The sequence below is a fragment of the Cervus elaphus genome, chromosome 10 (genome assembly GCF_910594005.1).
Source record: "Cervus elaphus chromosome 10, mCerEla1.1, whole genome shotgun sequence".
NCBI classification, from domain to species: Eukaryota; Metazoa; Chordata; class Mammalia; order Artiodactyla; family Cervidae; genus Cervus; species Cervus elaphus.
Genome location: NC_057824.1, coordinates 41,054,628 through 41,080,728, shown reverse-complemented (window position 1 = coordinate 41,080,728; position 26,101 = coordinate 41,054,628). Strand labels below are relative to the sequence as shown.

The following is a 26,101-nucleotide window of genomic DNA, read 5'->3' as shown; positions in this document are numbered from 1 at the left end:
GTCGGCAAGAGAGAGAGAGAAGACATGTGAGACCAGCCTTGATAGGGCCAAGTCTGAGAGGGAGAGAGAGAGAAAGAGAAAGAGAGAGAGAGAGAGAGTGACCAGACGGGGGGGGTGCAGCAGAGTCTGGCAGAGTCTGGCCGTGCTTTATTTTTTACCGTGGCTTTTATACCCTAAATTAGTACATTTCCAAGGGGAAGATAGTTTAACATTACATCAGGTTGTTCTTCACGAAACCAGGGTGTTTTCTGCATACTTCTTTGTTTATGAGGGTCTTGTACATTATCTTCTGGCCTTGGGGCCTATTAACATTTTATGCAAGTCAGGTGAATGTAAACCTATTTTCTGTATCTATGGTGACCTTAACTGAAAGGTAGCAGTCTTATAGGGCAACAGTACAGAGTAGAAGTATAACCTTGTTAACACAAAAATTAATCCTTCTGCAGAAGTTGTCAGTTGTGTTTATCTAAGAAGTTTACCCCAGACTGACTCTGCGACTTTGGTGAGGCAGCCTCTGCCTAGCACTCCTGGCTGACAATTAACAACCATCTCATTGTTACCACACTAGGACTAAGCTCTTATTTCTCTAGATCTTTAACTATATTAACAATGGTTTCTATAACACAACCTTAGCACATTAAAAGCAAAAACACAGCAAGCAAATGTTAACCCAATAGCTACTTTTAGAATAATTTTTCTTGTGTTTTCTAATAGGGCTTCCTCACTCCCCGAAGGGCTCTATGTCTGTTAGGGCCGTTATATGATCAGGTTCTTTATGTTATTTTATGATTAGGGTATTATAAGCAATCATGCATATTAGTACCAAGGGCATAAATGATTTGCCAAACAAACTAAAATACCAGCAAAGGAGTTTAAATTAAAATACTCCTTTCACCCCGGATAATCTCATAAAATACCACCACCTGGGAAACTTATTGATTAAAGTTCTAAATTGATTCTTTTTTGGGAAGAGATCAGGGAAGGCCTTCTGCCTGTGTCACAGAAATTAGGGAGTAGTCTATTGAGGCAGGCATCAGAAAGACAGATATCGTCTTTAAGATGAGCGCCGGGGGCAGCTTTTCGAAATTCCTGAAAACCTGATCTGCCTGGCCTTTCAGGCTTTCTCCTCGTGACCTTGTCATGGGTGGGATCTCGTGAGCTGGCCTTTTCAAAACCCCTGAAAACCTGATCCGCCTTGCCCGTCAGGTTTTCTCCCTCGTGACCTTGTCATGGGTGGGATCTCGTGTGCCAGCTCCGGCAGTGCCCCAACTAAAACCCGGTGCAGCCAAATAAATTTTTTAAAAAGAGATTAAATAACTTTCCCCCTTCTTCCTCTCTGTCTTCACCTCCCATTACACTGGCCCACCCATTTTCCCCTAAACATACTTAGGCACATTCCACCTCTCATGAGCTGTTCCCTCTGTTTAGAACACCCTTCCCCTCCACATAGCTTACTCTTTCACCTCCTCTAAGCTTTTGCTCAAATGTCAGTTGAACAAAGCCCAACTTGATAATCCGATTTAAAATTGCAATCGCCCCCATTCCCCTCTAGTTAGTATGGCTTCCTAGGTGGGGCTAGTGGTAAAGAGCCTGCCTGCCAATGCAGGAGACCTAAGAGATGTGGGTTTGATCCCTGGGTCGGGAAGATCCCCTGGAGAAGGAAATGACAACCCACACCAGTATTCTTACCTGGAAAATCCCATGGACAGAGGAGCCTGGCGGACTACAGTCTATAAAGTCCCACAGAGTCGGACACGACTGAGCAACTTAGCAGGAGTAGCAGCCATTCCCCTCACACTGCTTTACTCAGTTATTTATTTATTTGGCCGGACTTCAAGGTTTTGGGGCTCTTAGTGCTGGGACCAGGGACTGAACCCTGACCCCTTTCAGTGAAAAATGCTGAGTTCTAAACACTGGACTGCCTGGGAATTTCTTCTGCTCTACGCTTTATTTCATCCATAGCATTTATCACCAACAACATATTATATGAATTTCCTATATTAATTACTCAATTTTTTCCCTAAAATGTAAGACCAATGTATGAATATTTGCCTGCTATACTGATTTATCTTGTGCTCCTAACACAGTCTCCGGTACGTAACAGGTTCTCAATAAACATTTGTTAAATCAATGAAAGAAATATTGGGCTTTCTTCTCTGAGCTGATGAGAGGCAGAGTGACAAAGCTACTGAAGAAGAAATTCATAGGGCCTGGACTCCATCTCAGGTTTGTCCGTGCTGGTCGTGCTAGGCCGCCTCTCCAGTGGACTCTGAACTCTGTGCTTAGCGCCTGTGCAAATGACAATGGAAGGATAAGACCCCCTCTGGGCAGGGGTCTTGAAGATCCTAAGAGAAAACAGACACTAATCACCCCTACTTCATGTTAAAGCCTGGCTGAAACACTACATCTTTATTTTATTTTTATTTTTAGAGGATCACTTTGATTGTTACATGGAGAATGTATGTTGGGGTGAGGGACCAGAGACTACTACATTTATGTAGGTAGGAGCTGATGATAGTTTGGGTCAAGGTAGTGGTCTGCATAAATTCCCGGGAGTGCGGATGCCTCTGCTTCGCAGCGCTCTCCTGGCAGGGCACAGGGAAGCAGCAGGTGGCCATGCGCTCGGTTTGCTCCTGGACTGGCTCCCCTGTGATTACTTCTCCGTGTCACCTTCAGTGTGGAAGCCTCCTCAGCTTTCCTCTAAGCTGAGGTTCACCTCTCTGAAAGAGGAGCTTGGGCATTGCTGACCTATGTTGATCTCTGCAAAAGCAAGATGCATTTTCTCCTGAGGTCTGTGGCAGTCAGCTCCCAAATGAAGCTTATTTAATAAAGGAATTAGTTCCAATTGAAAAAAAAAAAAAAATTCCCGGGAGTGAGAGAGACGTCAGGAGGAGTGGTTTGGGTGGATTGGGCAGGGGGGCATGGTTAAAATGGGAAACCCTAGAGAAGAGCCAGATTTGGAGAAGGTAAAGAGCTCAGTTTGCTTTTTGTAAACCATTCAGATTTTATGTATCTTTTTAAACTAATTTTTATTGGAGTATAATTGCTTTACAATGTCGTTAGTTTCTACTATACAGCAAAGTAAATCAGCTATAGGTATACATACATCTCCTCTTTTGGGGATTTCCTTCCCATTTAGGTCACCATAGAGTACTGAATAGAATTCCCTGAGCTATACAGTAGGTTTTCATTAATTATCTATGTTATGTGCATGAGTGCTCAGTCGTGTCCAACTCTTTGTGACCCCATGGACTGCAGTCCATCAGTCATCTCTCCGTGGGATTTCCCAGGCAAGAATACTGGAGTGGGTTGCCATTTCCTCCTCCAGCAGATCTTCCCAACTCAGGGATCAAACTAGGATCTCCCATGTCTCCTGCATTGCAGGCGGGTTCTTTACCACTGAGCCAGCTGGGACTCTATTTTATACACAGTATCAGTAGTGTGGGGCTTCCCTTGTGGCTCAGTTGGTAAAGAATCTATCTGCAATGCTGGAGACCTGGGTTAGATCTCTGGATCGGGAAGATCCCCTGGAGAAGGAAATGGCAACCCACTCCAGTAGTCTTGCCTGGAGAATTCCGTGGACAGAGGAGCTGGGCAGGCTATAGTCCATGGGATCGCAAAGAGTCGGACACGACTGTGCGACTAACTTTCACTTTTTCATCAGTAGTGTATACAGTCAATCCCCAAGTCCCAATTCTTCCCACCACACCCCCTTTCCCCTCTTGGTGTTCATATATTTATTCTCTATATCTATGTCTCTATTTTTGTTTTTATGTGTGGGTGGGGGTGGTTGTTGAAGTTTTTTGAGTTGTGCTGTCTTCATGATGGCACATGGGCTTTTTGTTACACTGACTTCTGTTGCAGGGTTCGGGCTCTCTAATTGAGGCATTAGGGCTTAGTTACCCCACAGCATGTGGAATCTTAGTTCCCTGACTAGGGATCAACCTGGGTCCCCTACCTTGGAAGACAGATTCTTAAACTCTAAACCACTATATCTGCTTTGCAAATAAGATCATCTATACCATTTTCTAGTTTCCACACATATGCGTTAATAAATGATATGTTTTACTCTTTCTGACTTACTTCACTCTGTAAGACAGTCTCTGGATCCATCCATGTCTCCACAAATGACCCAATATCATTTCTTTTTATAGCTGACTAACATAGGAGCTCAGTTTTGAGTGTGTTGCATTGCATCTGATTGACCTGTGAGAATATCCAGATGGTGAGGTCCTAGAAGTCCTAGAAGCCTATGGGCTTTGGAGCCCAGGAGCAAGATCTGGGCTCAGACAGAGCTCAGAAGCTGTAATCTGTATGGAGTAAGAGAAGACGTGGGTGGAAAAAAAAAGTTGCCTCATGTGGCAGTTTGTATTTCCCAAAGATGCTGCACCCCACATGCCCACATGAACTTCTCTTTTTTAAAAAATTAATTAATTATATATTTATGGCTGCACTGGGTCTTCACTACTGCGCACGGGCTTTCTCCAGGTGAGGTGAGCGGGGGCTACTCTTTGTTTCCGTGTTCTGGCTTCTCGTTGCTGTGGCTTCTCTTGTTGCAGAGTACGGGCTCTAGGGTGTGTGGGCTTCAGTGGTTGCAGCATGTGGATTGCAGAGCTCAGGCTCAGTAGTTGTGGTGCCTGCGCTTAGTTGCCCCATGGTATGTGGAATCTTCCCAGACCAGGGATCAAACCTGTGTCCCTGACATTGGCAGGTGGATTCCTATCTACTTGCATCACCAGGAAAGTCCCTGAACTTCTTAGTTTATGATTTTGACACTTCTCCTATCAAGAGGTGAAGTTCTGGTTTCCTTCCCATTGGTTCTAAGCAGATTTGTGATTACAATGGAAGGGATACTAAATGATGATATATTAAGCTAGATCATAAAAGATGATACAGGTTCTACTTGGTTCCCTGGAGAACCTTTCCTGGGGACCTGAGTCGTCACATAAACAATCTGATTGCCCTGTATTTTTTAATTATTTATTTTTTTGTAGTTATTATTTTGGCCATGTAGGACCCTAGTTCCCCAACCAGAGATCGAACCCATGCCCCCTGCATTGGAAGCACAGAGTCCTAACCATTGGACTACCACAGGAGTCCCTGATTGCCTTGTATTAATTATCTGTTGTTGTATGACAGATTACCCTCACAATATAGCAGTTCAAAACAATAAATATTTATTATCTTACACGGTTTCTTTGGGTCAGGAATCTCGGAGAAGCTGAGTTAGCTGGTTCCGGTTCAGGGTTGCTTATGTAGTTGTGGTCAAGACATTGCCCAGTGGTCCGGTGGTCAGGCACCGCGCTTTCACTGGCAAGGACTTAGTTTCAATCCCTGGTCAGGGTACTAAGACCTCAAAAGCTGCATGGTATGGACATAAAAAAAAAAAAAAAAAATGTTGCCTGAAACTACAGTCATACGAAGTCTTGACTAATGCTGGAGACTCCACTTCCAGGGTGGCTGTCTTGCATGCCTGGCAAGTTAGTGCGGGGTGTTAATAGGAAGTCTCAGTTTCTCACGAAGAGGACCCCTCCCTCGGGCTGCTTGGGTGTCTTCATAACATGGCAGCTGACTTCACCCAGAGTCAATGATCTAAGAGGGAGCAAAATGGAAGCCACAATATGCTAATGACAGCCTCCAGAGTCATAAACCATCATATCTTCATTATCCCATTGGGCCAGGTCAGCCCTATTTAGGGTGGGAAGAAATTACACAACATTATGTATACCAGGAGGTGGAAATCCTGGAAGACAGTTTTGGAAACTGGTTGCTGTGGCCTGGAGTCTGCCATGCTGTGAGGAAGCCCAAACTAGCCCCTGTGGAGGTGTGGCTACATGCATTCACGGAGAGTCCCTGAGGCGACACGAAGGGGAAGGGGCGTAATTCTTCAGGGGCTCCGTGCTAAAGAATCCCCCTGCCAGTGCAGGGAACACGGGCCAGGAAGATGGATCCCACATGCCGCAGAGCAACTAAGCCCTTGCACCAGAACTACTCAGCCTGTGTTCTAGAGCCCTCGCATCACAATTACTGAAGCCTGTGAGCCTAGAGCCCATGCAACAAGAGAAGCCGCCATGAGAACCCCTCACACTGCAACTAGAGAGTGTAGGGTATAGTTCGGGCGAGGCAGAAAAGGAAAGACGACCTCAACAGAAGTAGGTTACCTTTATTCAGGCAAGGAGGGGCGACAGACGGCCTAACGACCAGGCTGAGCTCCGAGACGGATCAGGGAGGCTTCATACTTATAGGGAGGTTTGTGCAAGCAATAAGGGAAATGTCAATCAGGCGGGATATTTTGAGTATTCTTTTGTTGAGATGACATTTGTAGTTGGGCAGGGGGTGATAAGTCTTCTGGGCGGGTGTAGAGGGTGGAAGGTTTCCAGACAGGGGGTGATAAGTCCCAGATAGATGCAACCGGCCTGGAGCATCAGGGTGGAACTAAAGTTATGCTCTGTTTTCTCTGAAGTTAGATGATTCAGCAAGGGGCCTTTGAGACTGTTGTTCTCTTTCCTAGGCCCAAAAGACTCCTTCAGAGGGTAGCCTCCATTTGCCGCAACTAGATGGAAAGCCCACACGCAGTAACAAAGACCCAGCACAGCCAAAAACAAAGAAGAGAGAGAGAAGTCAAGTTATCAGCCTCCCATTGCTCCAATATTAGTCATCATCTGACTGCAGTTATGTGAACCAGTACTGCCAAGGCAAAATTCTCATATCAAATTCCTAACCCTTAAAAACTGAGAGAAACCCTGGAGAAGGAAATGGCAACCCACTCCAGTATTCTTGCCTAGAGAACCCCATTGACAAAAGGGCCTGGGGGTCTATGATCCATGGGGTCACAACTTAGTGACTACACCACAACAACCATAACAACAAACACACAATCAGGCAGATTATGATTCAGGGAAATACCTTTACATGAAAATGTGGCATAAAATGGAGAATGAAGAGACCTAGCAATGTGGAATGTAGAGTTTTGTAAGAAATTAAAATGTGAGTATAGAATAATAGTTGTTAATATTCAAACAATAAAGTCCATGGCTAAAGGAAAAAAAAAAACTGAGAGAAAATAAAAAGGTTGTTTTTTCTTCAGTCATTATTTTTGTGGTAATTTGTTGAACAGCATTAAGCCCTCAATGAGTCCTAACTTCCTGTATTTATATCCTTCTGGAGTCTCTTCCCACATTGAACAGAGCTGACCTGACCCAATAAGATAAATGACAACATGTGACTTTCAAGGCTGAGTCATAAAGATACTGTGGTTTCTACCTTACTCCCTCTTAGATCACTCATTTGGGAAGAAGTCAGCCATGAATAATAGGAACACGCCAGAAAAATGTGGAAAGAGCTGAGAAACTGGCCTAAGTCATAGTGTTCTGTACTAGATTCCTGTTGCTGCTGTAACAAATTACCACACACTTAGTAGCTTAAAACTACATGAACTTATTATCTTACAGTCCTGGAGTTCAGGAGTCTGGCATGGGTCTCATTGAGCTAAAATCAGGATGGCAATAGTTCCTTTCTGGGGAAGTCCCTGCAGGACCAGTGATTAGGACTCTGCCAGTGGTTAGGACTCTGCACTTCCACTTTGGGAGCAGGGGTTTGGTCCCTGGTTAGGGAACTAGGATCCTGCAAGCCATATTGTGAAGCCAAAAAAAAAAAAAAAGAAAAAAAACTTCCTCTCTGCAGGCTCTAGGGGAGAATCCATTTCTTTAATTTTTCCTGCTACTAGAGACCACCCACATTCCCTAGCTCACTACCCCTTTCCTCCATCTTCAAGGCCAGCAACATCGCATCTCTTTTTGCTTTTCTTCAGTAATCACACCTCCTTCTGACTCTTCTGCTGCTCTCACTTTTAAGGACCCTTGTGATGACATTGGACCCATAGGATAATCTGTTTTAAAATCAGCAGATTAGTAGCCTTCATTCCATCTGCATCCTTAATTCCCATTTGCCATGTAAACTAACATGTCCACAAGTCCCAGGAATTAGGGCACTGACATCTTTGGGAGCCTGGAGAAGGGACTAGCAACCCATTCCAGTATTCTTGCCTGGAGAATTCCATGGACAGAAGAGCCTGAAGAGCTACAGTCAATGGGATCACATAGAGTCAGACATGATCGAGTAACTAATACACACACCACACACACACACACACACACACACACACACACACACACATATCTTTAAGAGCCATTATTCCACTGACCACATTGTCTGAAAGAGAAGTGGTCCTGAGAAGCAACAGCCAGGGAGGGAGGAGGGCGGTTTAGAAGAGTGAAATATAACAAAAGCCAGAGGAAGACAGGGTTCCCAGGAAGGATTAATATTGTTGGGAAGTCAAGCATGATAAGAACTGAAAAATATTCGTTGAATTTAGCTTCCTGATGATACCAGTTATCAGGGGAGTACTGAGGGCAGGAGCTAGTTTATGTTGTGTTGGGCAGCAAGGAAGATGGAAGGAAGTAAAGGCTAAGAGTGTAAAATCTTCTGAAAAAAAAAAAAAAACACACCAAAAACTTGTTGTAAAGGGGTATTTATTGCAGCTTCTAAAATGGGGGGAAAGTTTCAATGCAAATGGAAGGAAAGGGAGGTATAGGTGAGGGGGGGGTGTGTGTGTGTGTGTGCGCGCGCGCGCGCGCGCTCAGTCGTGTCCAACTCTTTGCGACCTGTAGCCTGGTAGGCTCCTCTATCCTATGGAATTTTCCAGGTAATGATACTGGAACAGGGTGCCATTTCCTACTCCAGAGGATCTTCCCGACCCAGGGATGGAATCCGCGTCTTTTGCACCTCCTGCATCTGCAGGCAGATTGTTTACCACTGCGCCACCCGGAAAGCCTATCCCGGGTGAGATGGCTCGTCAATAAACGCTGTGTGTGAAAGGGAGAGGTCAGCTAGCCCATCAAAGGGTTCGAATGGAGGGACTGTTGGGTTGATCTGGGCTCAGGTTTCGCCAGGTGGCGCCACAATAGAACAGAGGTTAGGATACTGTCCAGGATATGGCGAAGCTGATGGAGCTGGGAATATAGGAGAGAGACGTAGAGATCGGCCAGCAGGAGGCGCTGGTGCAGCAGGAGGGAATGGCTGGGCAAACTAGGCGGATTGGAGGCTATACTGTCTTGAGGTAATTTTAGGGAAAACGCTTGGTTCTTGATCAGATCGCAGTATGCCCTGGATTCCCTGATCCGCTGGTCTCTAGTTCCAGGATTCTCCAAAGTTAAAACAGGGCTTGGACTAGAGTAAACGCTATATATTGTTAGCCCGATTAATATTATTTGTCAAACTCCGGAGATTCCATTACCCTTGAGGCACTGCAGCCGCCCGTACTACAATTCCCATCATGCCTGGCAGGCCGTCAAATCCATAAATACCCAGGTCCCTTAATCGGTTTTCCAGTCCCAGCATTCCTCAACTGTTTTCCTACCGCGGCAGCACGCTTGCCAAATCATAGGAACAACCAATTAAATCAGGGAGTGCGAGAGCAGCAGGCCAATCGTTCAGTTAGAGGGGCGGGAGCGGGCGAGGTCAAATCTGGCCCCGCCCCTGCCCCGTGGCCGGTTCGTTTCCGGCTGAGGCTTCGGGCGGGACCAGAAGACATGGGTACTACCTGGCGGAGTCCGGGGTGGGTGCGGCTCGCGCTCTGCCTCGCGGGCTTAGTGCTATCTCTCTACGCGCTGCACGTGAAGGCGGCGCGCGCCCGGGACCGGGATTACCGCGCGCTCTGCGACGTGGGCACCGCCATCAGCTGTTCGCGCGTCTTCTCCTCCAGGTGCACGGAGAGTGGAGGGCTTGGGGGACCGCTGCTCGTAAGAGCGGTGCATGGGGTCCAGGTGTGCATGGCAGCCAGGCTGCCAGATCAATCGGGGGTTGGGGTTCCCGAGGAGCGGACGCGCGGGACCAGGCTGCTCAAGGGAGCGTTGCCTGGAGAAACGAGTGTGTCCAAGATAGGAGTGTGGAGCTAAGGGGGCAGATAGTGCTGGGGACTGGGATTATTCGAGGGGATGCATGTGAATCCTGATGACAAGGAATAACAGTGACCGGGCAGGACACAGGGAGATGGGGTCGAGTGTGGGAACTGATTATGGTCTTAAGGATGGGCGTGCCTGGCGACTAGGTGGCCAGGTCTGGTTATGCTTGAGGATACAGAGTTTGTGGGATGACCTGAGACAGAAGACGGGGGAGGGTGGCGGGGGCACTGGAGATTTAGGGGTCCAAGGCAGAGAGATTCTGTCCTGGTTTCCCAGTCTCTGGTAACTCTGTAGAATAAGATGAAGGGTTATACGCACCTTACCATCATAGGATTTATTGAAAGTCTAGGATGAAAAGAAGAGCCTATGGGACAGCCATGGCCAGGCCTGATCTGGGGATGGGGGAGGATGGGGCAGTGACATGGAATCCTGCCTTGGCCAAAGAAAGGCTATGCTCGGAGGTCACTGACCCTTGGACTCATGTAGGGGTTGGGGGGAGGGTGAGATGGGGAAGGACAGCCCAGCTGGCTTCTTGGAAACAACCCTCCCAGGATAGGGCTCAGGGCACTGGGTTGACACTCCTAACTTAGGCCCCCCCCGCACCAGGTGGGGCCGTGGCTTCGGACTGGTGGAACATGTGCTGGGCAAAGACAGTGTCCTCAATCAATCCAACAGCATATTTGGTTGCATCTTCTACACACTGCAGTTGTTGTTAGGTGAGTGGCCTTATCCTCTCGTGACAGTCCCCTTCCCCTCTTGGCCAGCCCAGCCTGAACTCTTGCAGTCTTGGTGACCCAGATGGCCAACTAAATGCGCATCACTGAGCACCAAGGAGGTGGGAACTTACAGGAGTCTTTACTGTCAGAACCAGAGGGCCCTTAGAGACTTCCCAGGAGCCCGGTTTACTAGAACAGACTCCTTTCTGGGGGAAACCCAAGGGTTGCTGTCTCTCATCTCATGTAGAGCTCAGCAGGAAAATTCACTGTTTGGTCCCAGGGATCATTGAACACATAGGAGAACCAGGGTCTTGGTGGGGCCTGTCTGAGCTGCTCATTTTAGAGGCTCTTTCCCCAGTAGCCCCTGCTGTCTGGGTGGCACCATGGAGTCATGGCATGTTCTAGTAGTGGCCAGTTCCCAAAGGCTACGTCTGCCCCTTTTCTGCCTTACAGGTTGCCTGCAGAGCCGCTGGGCATCTGTTCTACTGAAGTTGAGTTCCTTGGTGTCTCTAGCTGGTTCTGTGTACCTGGCCTGGATCCTGTTCTTCGTGCTCTACGATTTCTGCATTGTTTGCATTACTACTTATGCCATCAATGTGGGCCTGATGGTGCTCAGTTTCCGGGAGGTCCAGGGACCCCAGAGCAAGGTCAAGGAGCACTGAGCCCTCACCCCAAGCCAGAGTGACCTTTGCCCAAGAAGGCCACATCTGGGTTCTTGGAAGAGTCTGCAAGTTGCCCCCACCATACTCCCCACACAGGACAATGGACCAAACATGCCACATTGTTTCCTCCACCTTAGTGCCTCTGTTTCTGTTCCCAATGGCTGATTTCCAAAGCTCCTGCTGTTGCTCAAGGAGGGAAGGTTCAGAGCAATAAAATTTTTTAAATAAATTGGCCAAATCTGAGCCATCTGTCTGCCAGGGACCTTAGTGTTGGGCTTCCCCTGATCTTTCCTCCTCTGGGACTGGAAGATATGAGTCAGAGGGAGAGTGGAGGGCCTGCCTGGGAAGGGTGGTTAGTCCCTTCTCCAGTATGTGGAGTCAGCAAAACCTGGGGTGCCATCAGCCCCCACCCCCAGGAAACAGGCTGGTAGTCTTCTGTGCCTGCTACCCACAGAAGACAGGCCTCATCTTCTGGGGCAGCCAGGTATGTGCTTGCAAGGGCGAGCTGACTTTCTGGTTCTGTGCAGACGTGCCTGGAAGTTCTTCCTGTAGTCTAACCTTAACCCCTCCAGCTGCCTTATCTACCACTAGAAGCCAGTCTTGATAGCCCTGGAAGGAAAGGGACAGGCTGTGTTTTTGTTTTGTTTTTCCTAATGTATCCTAAGTACTTATCCACATGCAAAGCACTGTTTAAGAACATGCCATCTGTCAACTCATTTAATCCCTATAGCAATTGTATGAGGTAGGTATTATTACAGTCATCCCTTGGTATCCATAGGAGATTGGTTCCAAGACCCACCCCACTTCCCAAACCAAAATCCAAGGTTGCTCAAGTTCCTTATAGTAAATGGCGTAGGGAATTCCCCGGCGGTCAGTGATTAGGACTCCAGGCCTTCACTGCTGTGGGCCAGGGTTCAATCTCTATAGTCAGGGAACTAATTAAGATCCAAGAAGCCATACAGTACACCAAAAAAATAAATAAAATGGTGTAGTATTTGCACATAACATATACACATCTTCCCATATACTTTAAGATATACTTTTAAGTCATTTCTAGATTACTTATAACATCTAATATAATGTAAATAGTTGTAAATACAATGTAAATGCTAGATAACTAGTTACTGGTAAGCAGTACACTCAAGTTCTGTTCTTTGGAAATTTCTGGATTTTTTTTTTTTTTTTTTGATCTTCATTCAGTCGACTCTGCAGATGTGGAACCTGTGGATACAGAGAGCTGACTGTATGTCTTGAGGAGGAGACTTGAGGTTCAGAGAGGCTAAGTAATTTGCCTAAGATCACACAGCTAGTTTGGGGGAGGGGTTAGGAAGCCCTCAGGATTTGAATCTACCAGGTCCATATTAGCTCCAGTGTCTGTTTTTAACCCAAGCCACAGCTGCCTCTGAGTTGGAGCCACGGTTCCTAAAGAGTCTGGGCTGGTCTGAGTTAGAAGTCAGAGAGAAAAAGGATTCACCCTGAGTATTTTTGCCTCCTGATTGAGTTTTCCAAAATCCAAGGATGCTCAAGCCCCTTAAATGTTCTAGGGAATTCCCTGGTGGTTCAGTGGTTAGGACTCCACACCTTCACTGCCGTGGGCCAGGGTTCGATCCCCTGGTTGGAGAGCTAAGACCCCACAAGCTGCACAACGCAGTCAAAAAATAAAAATAAAATGGTGGGGGAGGTGGGCCCCACATAACCCTTGTTTCCCAGGAAGGTCTTGAGGCAGAAGGCATTGCAGAAAGGCATTGCAATTTGCTAGCTTCAGCCAGCAAGAAGCAGAGAGCCTGACCTCTTGATACCCAGTCCAGCACATGCTGCCTCTGAAGCAAGATGGGAGAAGGTATGTGAAACCCACTTGGATCCAGGCCTAGGAGAGAGGTGGGAAAGGCCTGCCTACTGTGCTCTTCACCTGTACCAGCTCCCCTGCTGGGAGCAAGTTCACTCTGCCAGGCTGCGGTAAAGGCATTTTTACATCCAACAGCTCTGAGCTTTTCAGACAAGGCAGGAGGAGCTAACTGTCCAAAATCATTCACGTGTTAGGGGGATCTGGGATGTGAACCCAGGCAGCAAGACCACGGCTGAGGCCCAGGGAGAGGTGGTGAATAGCCCAGGGTCACACAGCCACAGCCCCAGAGCTAGAAACTGCTGGCCCCCTTCCAGCCCAGCAAAAGCAATGACACCTGACTCCTAGCAAATTGGGGGTGGAGCAGAGGTGGAGCTAGGGAGACCCAGGTGGCCTCTCTTGAGAACCAGAGCACAGGCGGCAGATTGACCTGGAGCAGCATGAAGCAGAGCTGGGGACTGAAGCTGTTCATCCTGGGAGCCGTGGTCCACATAGAGGGTGAGTCACCTGGGTTTGGGTGGGGGGGTTACAGTGATGGTTTGGGGGCTGTCCTCTGCCGGAGCAGCCCCTGAAGCTGGGTGTGTGGGAGGGAGCCTGCCTGGGGGGGTGACAGTCAGCCTGTGGCAACGTAACTATGTCCGGGTGTGTGTGTAGGGGGGACACGTATGTGGCCGCCTGTGTCCAAATGGGTGTGATTTCCTTGGACTGGATTATAATCTGTGTCTGCAGGAACTGTCATTATGCCTGTGTGTGTACCCTGTGCCCTCGTTGGCCTCTCTCCTTCCACAATAGCTTTAGGCAAGTTCTGGGGCCCTTTGGTCTCAGCCTCCCTGTCTTTACATACATCCCATCTCTCCCATGTTCAATGGGTGTGTTTGTGTGTGCCTGTGATGGGGAAAGAGGCAGGGCAGGGGACCCTTTGGTAGCGTCTCTTTCTAGAAAGACGGGGGAGGCCAAGTCGTCAGAAGAGGGGTGGGGTGAGTCTCAACTCCTGACGCCCTCCGCAACTTGGACATGACGCAGGCCTCTAATCCTTCCTCTTAGGCCTCCACAGCCCAGGGCACAATTAAGCTAATGCTCTCCACAGGCACAGGCTGCTCCCTGACTCAGCGGTAGGGGCAGGAGTTGGGGGTTCTGAAGCCTGGAGGAGGGTTGGCCTGGTCCCAAGCTGAACCCCAGGCCCTGCCACTCAATGCCCAGGAGTGCTGAGCACAGCACTGGGAGAGGAGAATTAATGACTGAGTGTACACTCTGAATAGCTTCCAATAAAAGCTGTTTCTTGACCTCATATAAATATTTTCATTCTGGGAGGGGCCGGTGTGGTAGCCACAGATGGAGTCATAGCAAGGACCCCAGGCCAGTCCCCCCAAAACCTGTCCCCTCCACCAAGGCTGGGCTGGGCAGGTCCCCTCCACCAAGGCTGGGCTGGGCAGGTCCCCTCCCCCAAGGCTCACCTGCGTCTTTCTCTTCCCAGGTCTTCAAGCAGCTCAGCGTGGTAAGTTCTGGGGCTGTGGGGCCTGGGCCTTACTTGGGTCTGGGTCGTGCTGGGGGTGAGGGCAAGCCAGGGGCCTGCTGTCAGCCTGATTCATGTCTCTCCACAGCATGCGGGCAGCGAGGCCCTGGTCCCCCTGAGCCTCAGGAGGGCAACACGGTGCCTGGCGAGTGGCCATGGCAGGCCAGCGTGAGGAGGCAGGGCATCCACGTCTGCAGCGGGTCCCTGGTGGCAGACAGCTGGGTCCTCACTGCAGCCCACTGCTTTGAAAAGTGAGTCATGGCTGCAGTCAAAAGATTTCTGGCTTTGGGGTGGGTGATTTGTCCCCAAGCCCTGCAAGACTGAGCCCTTCCCCTAGAGTAACAACCTACCATTTAAAATGTGCCACATGCCGGGAACACACTATCAGATTAATGTCAAACTTTCGTGGTAGAAGTCTTACAAATGTGACAGCCGAGGTTGGGAGGATGGCCCTTGTGCAAAGCCACAGTTTGGGCCATCTGTCACCTCCTTGTGCTATCTCCTATGGTGTCATTGTCTCTGTTGGCACTCAACGTTTGGGTCTTATCCCCTCTCCCCCTTCCAGGGAGGCAATGACAGAACTGAACGCCTGGTCAGTTGTCCTTGGTTCTCTGCAGCACGAAGGTCTGAGCCCAGGGGCTGAGGAGGTGGGGGTAACAGCTCTGCAGCTGCCCAGGGCTTACAACCACTACAGCCAGGGCTCAGACCTGGCCCTGCTCCGGCTCGCCCACCCCGTGGCCCACACACCTCTCTGCTTGCCCCGACCTGCCCATCGCTTCCCCTTTGGGACTTCCTGCTGGGCCACTGGCTGGGATCAGGACACCAATGATGGTAAGTGCTGGCCTGAAGCCCAGAGAGGTACTTGGCTTGCCCAAGGTCACACAGCCTCAGCTGCTAACTATTCCCATTCCCCATCTCCCTTGCTCCTCTGGGCCCAGAATTTGGCCCCAACCCCCTCTCTTTTGCCAGCTCCCAGGACCCTACGGAATCTGCGCCTGCGTCTAATCAGCCGCCCCACGTGTAACTGTCTCTACAACCGCCTACACCAGCGGTCACTGGCCAGTCCGGCCAGGCCCGGGATGCTGTGTGGGGGTCCCCAGCCTGGGATGCAGGGGCCCTGTCAGGTCTGAAGGGGAGGATAGGGGAAGGGAAAAAAAAGAGGAGGGGGCCTGCCATAGGCTGGACACTCAATCCACAGGGATGGGTGGAAGGGTGGCCCACAGCAGGTGTCTACCCAGGGCTGGGGCTCAGATGTCTGTCTCTGACAACACTGCCCATTTCAGGGAGATTCCGGGGGTCCTGTGCTGTGCCGCGAACCCGATGGACACTGGGTTCAAGCTGGGATCATCAGTTTTGCATCAAGCTGTGCCCGGGAAGACACTCCTGTGCTGCTGACCAATATGGCTGCTCACAGCTCCTGGCTGCAGGCTCGAGCTCAGGGGGCAGCCTTCCTAACCCAGAACCCGGAGACCCCGGAGATCAGTGATGAGGACAGCTGTGTAGGTATGAGCAGCGGGTGTCAGGAGTGGGATGTGGGGGAGCCTCCCCCTGGGCTGCATGAGGACTTCTGGGCAGCAGCAGGTGGGAGCCACAGTGGAATAAATTTCAGTTCAGAATAGAAAACTGATTAACGAGGCATCCACACACTGCCACGGGGTAACAAGGGGATTTAAAGGACCCTTTCAGACCAGGATGGGAACAGCTCCATTTATGTCTGAGAGACTTAGACACTTCAGAACTTTATGCATTTGGGTTCAGGTAAGAAGAGGAATTTCTGGTACCTGGCTGAAGGTCTGGGGGGTAAGATGCAAATTTCCAAGCAGAGACTCCACAAGATTGGAGAGGGCAGGGTTCCCACTCAGTAGGGCGTGAATTCTGGCGTTAAGTGACTAACATGCAAATAGCATGCAAAATAATTCCTGGGATGGAAGCTCTATCTTGATGGGAAGAGAAGCATCAGTGAGCCAGGAGTTCTGGGGCCATTCCAAGCCCAGAGGGGTGCAGACAGGCGGGGTAGAGGAATGATGAGCAGGCCACTCCCATGATGCTGGACCATCAGGGTTAAAAGCTTAGACCCTGGGTTTTGAATCCCAAGTTGGCTACTTGCCTGTGGTTACTGAGCTAGAAAGTCACTAAACCTCTGGAATGTTGGTTACTTCAGTAGAGAAAATAACAAAGATTCAGCTTAAAAGGATAATGTAAGGATATTCGATAGCACACAGGAAGCTCTTAGCGCAGGGCCTGGCATGCAGTGAGTGCTTAGAGAAGGCAGATGATGTAATGCATCTGTTTCAGCCTGTGGATCTCTGAGGAGAGAAGGCCCTCAGGCGGGAGCTCCCTCCCCGTGGCCCTGGGACGCTAGGCTGAAGCACCAAGGGAAGCTAGCTTGCGGTGGAGCCCTGGTGTCAGAGGAGGTGGTGCTGACTGCGGCCCACTGCTTCATTGGGTGAGCCCTGACTCCCTCGCCCTTGTGCCCCAACCTCTGACGGTGGCTCTGCCACCCAGTGCTGTCACTGCTGTCCTTGCACAGGCGCCAGATCCCAGAGGAATGGACAGTAGGCCTGGGGGTCGGCCCAGAGGAGTCGGGCCTGAAGCAAGTCATCCTGCATGGGGCGTATACCCACCCGGAGGGGGGCTATGACGTGGCCCTCCTGCTGTTGGCCCAGCCTGTAACCCTGGGCCCCAGCCTGCGGCCCCTCTGCCTGCCCTATTCGGACCACCGCCTGCCTGATGGGGAACGTGGCTGGGTCCTAGGGCTGGCCCGCCAAGGAGCAGGTGTGTGGACAGGAGAGGGCACCCAGCAGCTGGGCATGCAGCCTGGAGGCTGAGGTAGCAGCTGGGTCTTCTCCCTTACCCTGCAGACACCAGCTCCCCTCAGACAGTGCCTGTGACCCTCCTGGGGCCCAGGGCCTGTAGCCGCCTGCATGGAGCCCTCGGGAGCAATAGCATTCTGCCGGGGATGGTGTGTACCAGTGTTGTGGGCGAGCCGCCCGGCTGTGAGGTGAGCCCCACTCCCCTAACGTCACCCCACAGGCCCCTCGCCCTCCCACTCACAGCCTGACCTCTCACCTGTAACCTTTCTGCCAACTGACTCCCAAAGAGCCAGACCCCCAGCCCCGGCCCCTCCTGCCCCATGCAGCTGCCTAGGAAGAAGTCACAAAGCAGAGTCCCCTGACCTGACCCCTTTCAGGGCCTGTCGGGGGCACCGCTGGTGCACGAAGTGAGGGGCACATGGTTCCTGGCTGGGCTGCACAGCTTCGGAGATGCCTGCCAAGGCCCCGCAAGACCTGCTGTCTTTGCAGCGCTCCCCACCTACGAGAACTGGGTCAGCAGTTTGGACTGGCAGGTCTACTTCGCTGAGGAGCCTGAGCCCGAGCCCGAGCCCGAGCCCAGAAGCTGCGCGGCTAACACAAGTACGTGGCCGTGGGGCCTCCTGCCAACACCTGCCTCCGCAGACTCCTTCTCTGCCGGCCTGGGGCCGTCTGTCCCCAGCCACCTCCAGCTGCGAAGGGTGGAGCCGTGGACGGAGTCATGGGGATTCAAGTACTAGCTCTTGTCATTGACTGGTTAGGAGCACGCCTCTCAACCTGTGCAGCCCTCACGTTTCTCATCTGTCATAGGGGCTCAGGGGCACCTCCTTCCTCTTCCTTGAGGGAGGGAGGGAAGCTGTGAGCTCGAGACCAACCCCACCCTCCTTCCTCTCCCTGACAGGCCAGCCAGCCAACTGCTGACAGGTGGCTCTGGGACGCTGCAGTCACAGCAAGGCAACTCCCACAAAATTGCTTCTCTCCCATCCAGCCCCCTGCCTTTCCCAGGCAGGTCCGACAGCGCAAAGGGCTCTGGGAAGGAACCTGCCCTGAAAGCTCCACCCTGCAGGACAGGGAGATGTCGCCCGTGGATGCCCCCCACCCCGCTCTGCAGTCCAACACAGGCGTCCCAAGCTTTTCCTATTCTTCATCCCTTCAGATCCAATGACACCAGCCAAGTACTTTGAAAATTTCTTTTTTGGGGGGAGCAATTTTCCTGTTTTTTTAAACTTAAATAAATTGTTACAAAATAGACTTTAGAAAATAAGTTACAAATTGTAGTAAAAGGCTCCCCATCCACAGGCAACATTTCCACCTGTGGGGGTGCTCTCTGAATCTGCCTCTCCCTGGTGTTGCAATCTGGCTGGTAAGGGCGGCCCAGCATCGTGGCCACGCCGGGCACTGGGTTTCTTGGTGGGGCTGGTCATAGGAAAGAACCTGGTGACAAAAGCTGGGGCAAAGGAGGTCCCTCAAGGACAGGACAGAAGGAACATCTCACCCCCTCCTTGGGAAAGAAGCCAGATCTGGGTCCTCTTCGAAGGAGAGGAGAAAAGAGCTGGGGACGCCCAAACTACTCCTGAGCAAAACAAGATCAAGCCTTTCCCTGCAACTCGCCCTGCACCCACCCACCCCCCCGCCCCATATTCTGATCTTTGGAGACTGGAACTTCAGAGGGAGAAGCTGAGGTCTGCAGGCCACTGGGGTGAAGGGTCCAGGAGTGGGGCCGTGGGGGTGGGTGGAGGAGGCAATGACAAGTCCCCTCTGCCCGCCGCTGGTGCCTTTGGGGTTCCTGGGGAGAGAGAGAGGAGGTGACTGAGGGGGCAAACCCCACACAGCATGTACCCTGCTCCCTACCCCGAAGGCCATACCCCACAGTCCTGTATGCAAATTCCCAATTATTTTCCCAAACCTGGCTAATTAGCTCCTTGCTCATTCCCTTGGGGGCCACAAAAAAATCTTTTATTCTAGTATGTGCTGCCGAAGCGAGCACATGAAATCTTTTAAAAGCACACTGTCAGCACTCTCAGGGGAATCTCACCGCTGTCCCCTCCTACCCTGATGATCCCTGGTCAAGGGGATCATCCACTCTCTCAGGGACACCCATGCACTAGATGGAAGGGGTCTTGGGATAAGGGCTACAGGCTCCTAGAGGAGGTGGAGAGTGAGCCTGTGACTTGCAGAGACAACCGACCCTCCCATTCCTCCACAAGTCTGGGCGGAGGTGACTTTCCATGAAGATTCCCCTGATAAAGGACGGGAGATAGAGGCTAATGACTGTTGTTGCCACAGCTGGGCCTGGCTTCAAAGAAACAATTATCTGTGACTCAGTCCTCCAGTTAAAGGTGTGCTGGCGGGGACGGGGGTGTGCAGGTGGAAAGGGTGGTTTGGTTGGATCCCAAAAAGGAAATGCACAGCACAGAGAGAAGGAAGAATAAAGGGAAGAAGAGACGCGGACCAACATGGGTGGGCAAGGGCCAAGGGTCTAGTTTCCAAGAAAAGAGGAGGGGGAGCAGAAACAAGATATGGGGAAAGAGGGACAGGGTGCTGAGTGCCAACAAGTGACCTGGTTTCCCAGAACAAGTCAGCATGGAAGCCACAAAGCAGTCCAGTCCAGGGGTGCCTCCTATGCCCCGTTCCTCATTCCCGGGATCCTGGCCTACTCTAAGAAAGAGCAGAACTGAGACTATCTTTTTCTCCGGAAATCATTACTTAACTGGCTGGATCAGAAGGGTTTCCAGAGGTATTTATAGTAGCCAGATGGTAGCTGGCTACCAGTCCTCCCCAGAGAGAAAGACCATTTCTCTTTGGTTCTGACACAGCCGGAGGCTGTGAGCCCTAGCACACAGGGGAGCCCTAGCAGCTGCCCTGGCTCTGACCCTGCCACCCCTGCACTGAACCAACCCACGATGCTCCCTACTTACCTGACTCATGTGGTCAGATCTCAGCCGCTCTAAAGGCAGCATCCTCAACCTAGCTTTCTCCCTATCCCAGCCTGGGCCGCCTCCTGGAGTCCCCATGATCCTCTCACTCCTTGCTTTCCTGCCCACCACGGGGCCAGTGTTTACCCTCCACTGTGTGCCCACCTCCTCCAAGACCCTTCGGCCCTCTGCCCAAGCCTGTTGGTGCCCCCGTACCAGAGCTGGCCACTGTCCACTCTTCCTGGTGCTGCTGTTCATGCTGCAGGAAGCTGATGCGACGGCGGAAATGGCGGGGACAGTGGGGGCAGGAGAAGGGCCCCTCCCGGGGCGCGTGGACCCGCCCGTGGCCCTCCAGCCGGGCCGCTGTCCGAAAGGCCTTGCCACAGATGCTGCAGCGATGGCGCTTGGGGTCCGTGTGGGTCCTGCCATGGTTCTTAAGGGACAGCAGGTTGGGAAGAAGTTTGGGACAGAGGGAGCAGGGGTAGAGTCCCGTAGTGTGAGCCTTCTGGTGGTTCAACAGGCTCCCGGCATGGCGGTAGGAACGCCCACACTGGGCACAGCGGAAGGGCCGCTCCTCGTGCTCAGCCACCGCGGACTCGACACCCTGGCCTCCATTAGCTCTCCCCACATTCTCACCTGGGGCCGTGGGGAGTTCTGATGGGGCTTTCCCTTGACCAGGGAATTCCACCTCCTCCTCCTGAGCCCCCACTTTGGGACTTCTGGCCTCCACCTGGGGTGACACCTGACTGAGGCCCCTGGTATGAGTCTGCAGGTGGCTGGCGAGTTCATGGTGGGACTCAAAGGCCTTGCCACAATCAGGGCAGGAGAAGGTCTGGGCAGCTATGTGGTTGCGGCTGTGGCTCTTAGGGGCCTCAGGATTCAAGAACTCCTTGGAGCAGAGCAGGCAATAGTGACGGTCAGTCTTGTGGGTGCTGTGGTGGTTCAAGGGGCCCTCTGACTGGCAGGAGATCTTGCCACAATGGCTGCAGGAAAAGGAGTGGCTCTCTGGCTGGGGCTGAGGGCCACAGTCTCCACTGTCCCAGCTGTCCACCGGAGTCAGACTAGGTCCATTGGGCTGGGTGTTGCCAAGGGGACAAGGACTTCTGGGGACATTGTCCCCTGGCTCGTCTTCTGGCTTGGTCAGTACGTGGCGCCCAGGAACCCAATCTCCATCATGATTCTCCGGTCCCTGGTCTCCTCGCCACCCATCTGCTTCCCCCATGCCCCAGGATGCTGGCTCTGTGGCTTCTAAACCCGCTGCCCTGATGGGGCTCTGTCTTGGCTCTGCTGGCCTTGTGGCTCCATCCTCCAGCTGAGGTCCCGACTCAGTACCGCCCGATCTGTCCTCCAGTCCCTGGTTGTCAGCCAGGTTCCCCTGACCACCCTCTGTGCCGTCTGGGCCTCCTTGACCACCTCTCGTCTCTTCCTCGTGCTCTCGCAGGTGCCGTTCCAGGGACCCCCGGCCAGGGAAGCCCCGACCGCAGAGGGCACAGCGCACAGCTACCCGCCGGGACAGCCCGGCCCGCCGCCGCCGGCTCTCCGAGTGCAGCCTCTGGTGGTCCCTCAGGGCCATGCGGTTGGAGTAGGTCTTGGGGCAGGTGGGACAGCTGTACTGGCCTGTCTCATGGCTGCGCCGGTGGTTCAGGAGGCTGCCCGCGTGACGGTAGGTCCGCCCGCACTGCCCGCAGCGAAAGGGCCGATCTTCCCGGGACAGCTTGTGGGAGCCACCACCCCCACCACGCTCCAGGTGGACCCGCTGGTGGCTGGCCAGCTGCTTCCGCAGGCGGAAGGCCTTCCCGCACTCAGCACAGCGGAAACGCCGGGGATCGGCGTGGATGCGCCGGTGGTTCTTGAGGGACATGAGATTGGAGAAGCCTTTGGAGCAGGCCTGGCAGCCAAAGTGGCCGGTCTGGTGGCTCTGCCGGTGATTGATGAGGCTGCCGGCGTGCTTGTAGGAGCGGCCACACACCTCGCAGCTGAAGGGCCGCTCAGAGCTAGCTTCTGTCTGGCAGCCCTTCTCTGCCGTCTCCAACCTCGGCTCCATCTCCTCCCCCTTCACAGTCGTCTCCTCCCAGGCCTCTTCTTTCACTCTTGCCCCCTCCTCCAGGGGCTCGACTTTAAGTTCTTTCTGGAACCTCTCCACTTCAGCCTGCTCGAGGCCCTCTTCTGCCAGAGTTTGGGCTTCACTGTTGCTTTTTGCCTCTGGGACGGGCCCCACCTGGGGCTCTGAGCCTTTGCAGCGTGGGTGGTTTCGCAGGTGATTGCGGTAGGCAGCCAGGTTGGGGTAGCAGCGGGAGCAGACAGGGCAGACGAATTCCCCAGTCTGGTGGATCTTGCGGTGGTTCACCAGGCTGCCCCCATGCCGATAGGTCTTGCCACACTGGTTGCAGCGGAAGGGGCGGGGCTGGGTCTCCAGAGAACTTTCCTCACCCTGCCGGCAAAGGCTGTCAGCAAGCGTGTCACCTACACCCTCACCCGGCTTTGTGTCCCCACCCTCTGCAGGGAGAGAGGTCACCGTGCCCTCAAAGACACCATCTGCCACCACCACCGTGGCATCACCTGACTCTGCTGGGTGATGCATGAGACTGGGAACCTCATCAGTGGCGTTCCCGGAATTCCGGCTTTGGTGGTGACGCTCCAGGCTCCCCAGGTCATCGTAGGTCTGACCGCAGCAGCCACAAATATGGCCATACCCAGCGCCGTCCAGCGCTTCCACCTCCCGCTGCAGCTGATTCAGCAGCTCGGCTTCTGAGAGCTGCAGTGGGGGGCTGTGGGTGGAGATTGCCCCTGCAGCTCCTTCCTCCTCCCCCTCCTCTTCCGAGCCCTCAGTCACGCCAGAGTCATGAGCCTGGCGCCGGTGAAGCCTGTAGCCAGCCCGCCCAGGGAAGATCATGCCACAGAGGCAACAGAGGAAAGGCTGGGTTGAGACGGCCTCCCCGGGCCCGTGGTTCTGGAAGTGGCTGCGAAGGGCAGGCAGGGAGTCAAATTCCTTTGGGCAGAGGGAGCACTGATAGATGCCCGGTGGGTGGCAGGGCCGGTGGCTCAGCAGGCCGGTGGCATGGGGGAAAGAATGTCCACAGTCAGAACACGTGTGGGAGACTTCAGCCGGCCAGCCCACAGAGCTGGCAGCGCGGGAAGGGGAGCTGGGCTGGCCAGGGGCTGGTTTCTGGTCTTCCTCCACCCCAGGGAGGCCATCGCAGAAGCGAGTTCCGTTGCTTTCCTCAGTGCCTGGGATGTCCACGTTGTCAAGGAAACAGGCCTCCATCCTTTCCAGTCCTTCCTCGGCACCTCGGCTCTCTTTATCACCCTGGAAACAGGCCTCATTCCTCTCAAGCCCACAGTTGTCCCTTTCGGCTGCAGCCTGCAAACAGCCCCCACTGCTTTCCATGTTGCCTTTGGCTCCACTCGGACTTGCCCTGGAAGAGTCTCGGGGACAGCCCAGGCCCACACTGTCCACTGGTTCCGGGGCCCAGTTCCCATCTGATGGGGGTTTGGCTTCCCCACCGCCGGCACTGCCAGCCCGCCTCCGGTGCCGCCTGCTCCGTCGTCGACTGTGGCGACGCAAGTGGTTCTTCATGGCAGCCATGGTGTGGAAATGTTTGGCACAGGCCCCACAACTAAAGTCTCCCGTTTGGTGGGTCTGCCGGTGGTTGATAAGGCTGCCTGAGTGGCGATAGCTCTTGCCACAGTCTCGGCAAGCAAATACCCGAGGAGGCGACTCTCTGGCCTCGGTCCTGCTCTGTGCCCCTTCCCCATGGGTCCGGCTGTGATGTTCAAGGCTCTCAGAGTCTTCAAAGAGCATCCCACACATGCTACATATCTGTGGTGCGGTCCGATCTGCTGCTGGGGGGACAGCAGGGGCCCCCTCTTCATGTTTGCACCCAGGCCCTTGATCGGAAAGTAGAGCTGTCTCTGGCCCCACTGGGTCAGGTGGGACCTCCACCTTGAGGTGGCTGGGGGGACCCTCAGCCCCTGGGCCCGTGCTGCGGCGAGCAGCCTTGCAGTGTACCCGCACGTGGTTGCGCAGGGCCATGAGGTTGGGGTACTTGCGGGGACAGAGAGAGCACTGATACTCTCCTGTCCGATGGCTGTGGCGGTGGTTCACTAGGCTCCCCCGGTGCCGGTAAGCCCGACCACACTCATTGCATTTATAGGGGCGGTGGTCTAAGGTGGTGGTGGGGGCCTCTGCTTCTTTGCGGGTGGACTCAGCCAGAGGCAGGGGAGCTGGCAACACTGATGGCTGCCCATCCTCTCCGGCTCCTTGCCGGGGCCTGTGATGAGCCCGCACATGGTTTTTGAGGGCAGCTGCATTGAACAGCTGCTTCGAACAGATGGAGCAGGGGTAGACACCTGTCTGGTGGCTCTTGCGATGGTTGATGAGGCTCCCAGCATGGCGGTAGGTACGGCCACAGTCTCCACAGCGGAAAGGCCGGTACTCCTCCAGGCCGATGTCTTCCAGCTCCCCAGATGTGCTCAGCTCCCCTGAGCCATTCAGCATCTGTGTCCCAGGGAGCTGGTCCTGGCTGCTCTCATCTGTGTGTCCATTGGTGGTGGGCATCCCTTTCTCTTCCCACGGCTGCTCCTGACTTTCACCCTCATGGGACTGCTGGTGTTCCAGCAGCTCTCGGGGGAGCCGGAAGGCACGGGGGCAGTGGGGACACTGGTAAGGCCGATACTGGGCATGGAGTCTGGAGTGATTCTTCAAAGCCATGAGATTAGAGAACTCCTTGAAGCAGATGGCACAAGGGTAGACGCCCAGGGTGTGGCTCTGGCGGTGGTTGGTAAGGCTCCCAGCATGCTTGTACGTCTTGCCACACTGACTGCACTTGTACCGCCGCTCCTCCTCAGCAGGAGCAGACTGGGTGGGCTCCTGGCCCCCGGTAAAATTCACTACTGATTCAGCCAGATATTGTTCCAAATTGCTAAGGAGACTGCTGGCTGGGGTGGGAAGTGGAGTGTCTCTGGCAGAGTTGGTGGTAGGACCCCAGCCCTCTACACCCTCCTCAGGGTCAGGCTGACTCTCCCAGCCTTCTCTTTGTCTGGTGGGTGGATCTTCCCATGTGCCCAGAGCTGCCCTAGGGTCTGGCCCAGACTCACAACCAGATGTCTCTTCAATATGTTTTTTCTGATTTTCCCAGCCTTCCCCAGGGTCAAGCCTCTGGGCCCAGGAGTCAGTGGACACTGTCTCCCCCTGGAGACGTGGAGTGGCTTCCTTGGGGCGGGGAGGCCTGCGCCTCCGACGGCCTTCAGGAGCATGAGTCCTCATGTGGCTCTTGAGCGCCATGGGGTTGGTGAAGTCCTTGCCACAGGTGGTACAGGGGAAAAGGCCAGTCTCGTGGGTCCTGCGGTGATTGACCAGGCTCCCTGGGTGACGATAGCCCCGCCCACACTGCTGACAGCGGTAGGGCCGAGGGATGCTGTCGGCCTCGCTGCCCTGGCTGGAAGATGGATGGAGCAGTTCTCGGTGCCGTAACAGTTCTGGGAGGCTAGGAAAGTGGCGCTGACAGTCAGAGCAGCTGAGTGAGGTGGGCGTGTCCTCCATGGGGCAGTGTGGCAGAAACCTGGAGGTTCAGGAAGAGCAGGCAAATGGCAGCAGCATCTTCCTCTGATGGAGGGTCCAAGGCCTAGGAAAAGGGGGCAGTGGTCAGAAGGAAGGCTTGAATTAACTTTGCCTCTTGAT

General features: G+C 53.2%; 3 protein-coding genes across 9 annotated transcripts in view; 2 read left to right on the top strand and 1 right to left on the bottom strand.

The window, feature by feature from the left end:
• Positions 1-9,527: 9,527 nt before the first annotated feature.
• VKORC1 (vitamin K epoxide reductase complex subunit 1) lies at positions 9,528-11,569 on the top strand. Its single transcript, XM_043914806.1, has 3 exons — positions 9,528-9,763; positions 10,569-10,678; positions 11,132-11,569. Exons 1-3 carry the CDS (start codon positions 9,591-9,593, stop codon positions 11,338-11,340), a joined length of 492 nt encoding a protein of 163 aa, XP_043770741.1. The 5' UTR covers positions 9,528-9,590; the 3' UTR covers positions 11,341-11,569.
• A 128-nt stretch (positions 11,570-11,697) lies between these two features.
• On the top strand, positions 11,698-18,774 carry PRSS53 (serine protease 53). Of its 4 annotated transcripts, none has more exons than XM_043914799.1 (11): positions 11,698-13,681; positions 14,658-14,678; positions 14,785-14,947; positions 15,262-15,527; positions 15,666-15,820; positions 15,980-16,199; positions 16,992-17,142; positions 17,227-17,471; positions 17,558-17,697; positions 17,999-18,109; positions 18,495-18,774. In XM_043914799.1, exons 1-11 carry the CDS (start codon positions 13,624-13,626, stop codon positions 18,669-18,671), a joined length of 1,707 nt encoding a protein of 568 aa, XP_043770734.1. In that variant the 5' UTR covers positions 11,698-13,623; the 3' UTR covers positions 18,672-18,774. The 4 variants fall into 4 exon arrangements, with proteins under 4 accessions (XP_043770734.1, XP_043770733.1, XP_043770735.1 ...); XM_043914798.1 differs by having other exon boundaries at positions 18,408-18,774; XM_043914800.1 differs by having other exon boundaries at positions 17,887-18,109.
• ZNF646 (zinc finger protein 646) overlaps positions 18,683-26,101 on the bottom strand; it is a 28,062-nt gene continuing 20,643 nt past the window's right edge. For all 4 annotated transcript variants that reach the window (XM_043914794.1, XM_043914793.1, XM_043914795.1 and 1 more), the window contains exons 2-3: positions 20,638-26,045; positions 18,683-19,292 (exon numbers count right to left, since the gene is read on the bottom strand). In XM_043914794.1, coding sequence (XP_043770729.1) covers positions 19,171-19,292; positions 20,638-25,963 — 5,448 coding nt within the window. In that variant the 5' untranslated portion in view covers positions 25,964-26,045 and the 3' untranslated portion in view covers positions 18,683-19,170. The remainder of the gene's footprint in view (positions 19,293-20,637; positions 26,046-26,101) is intronic.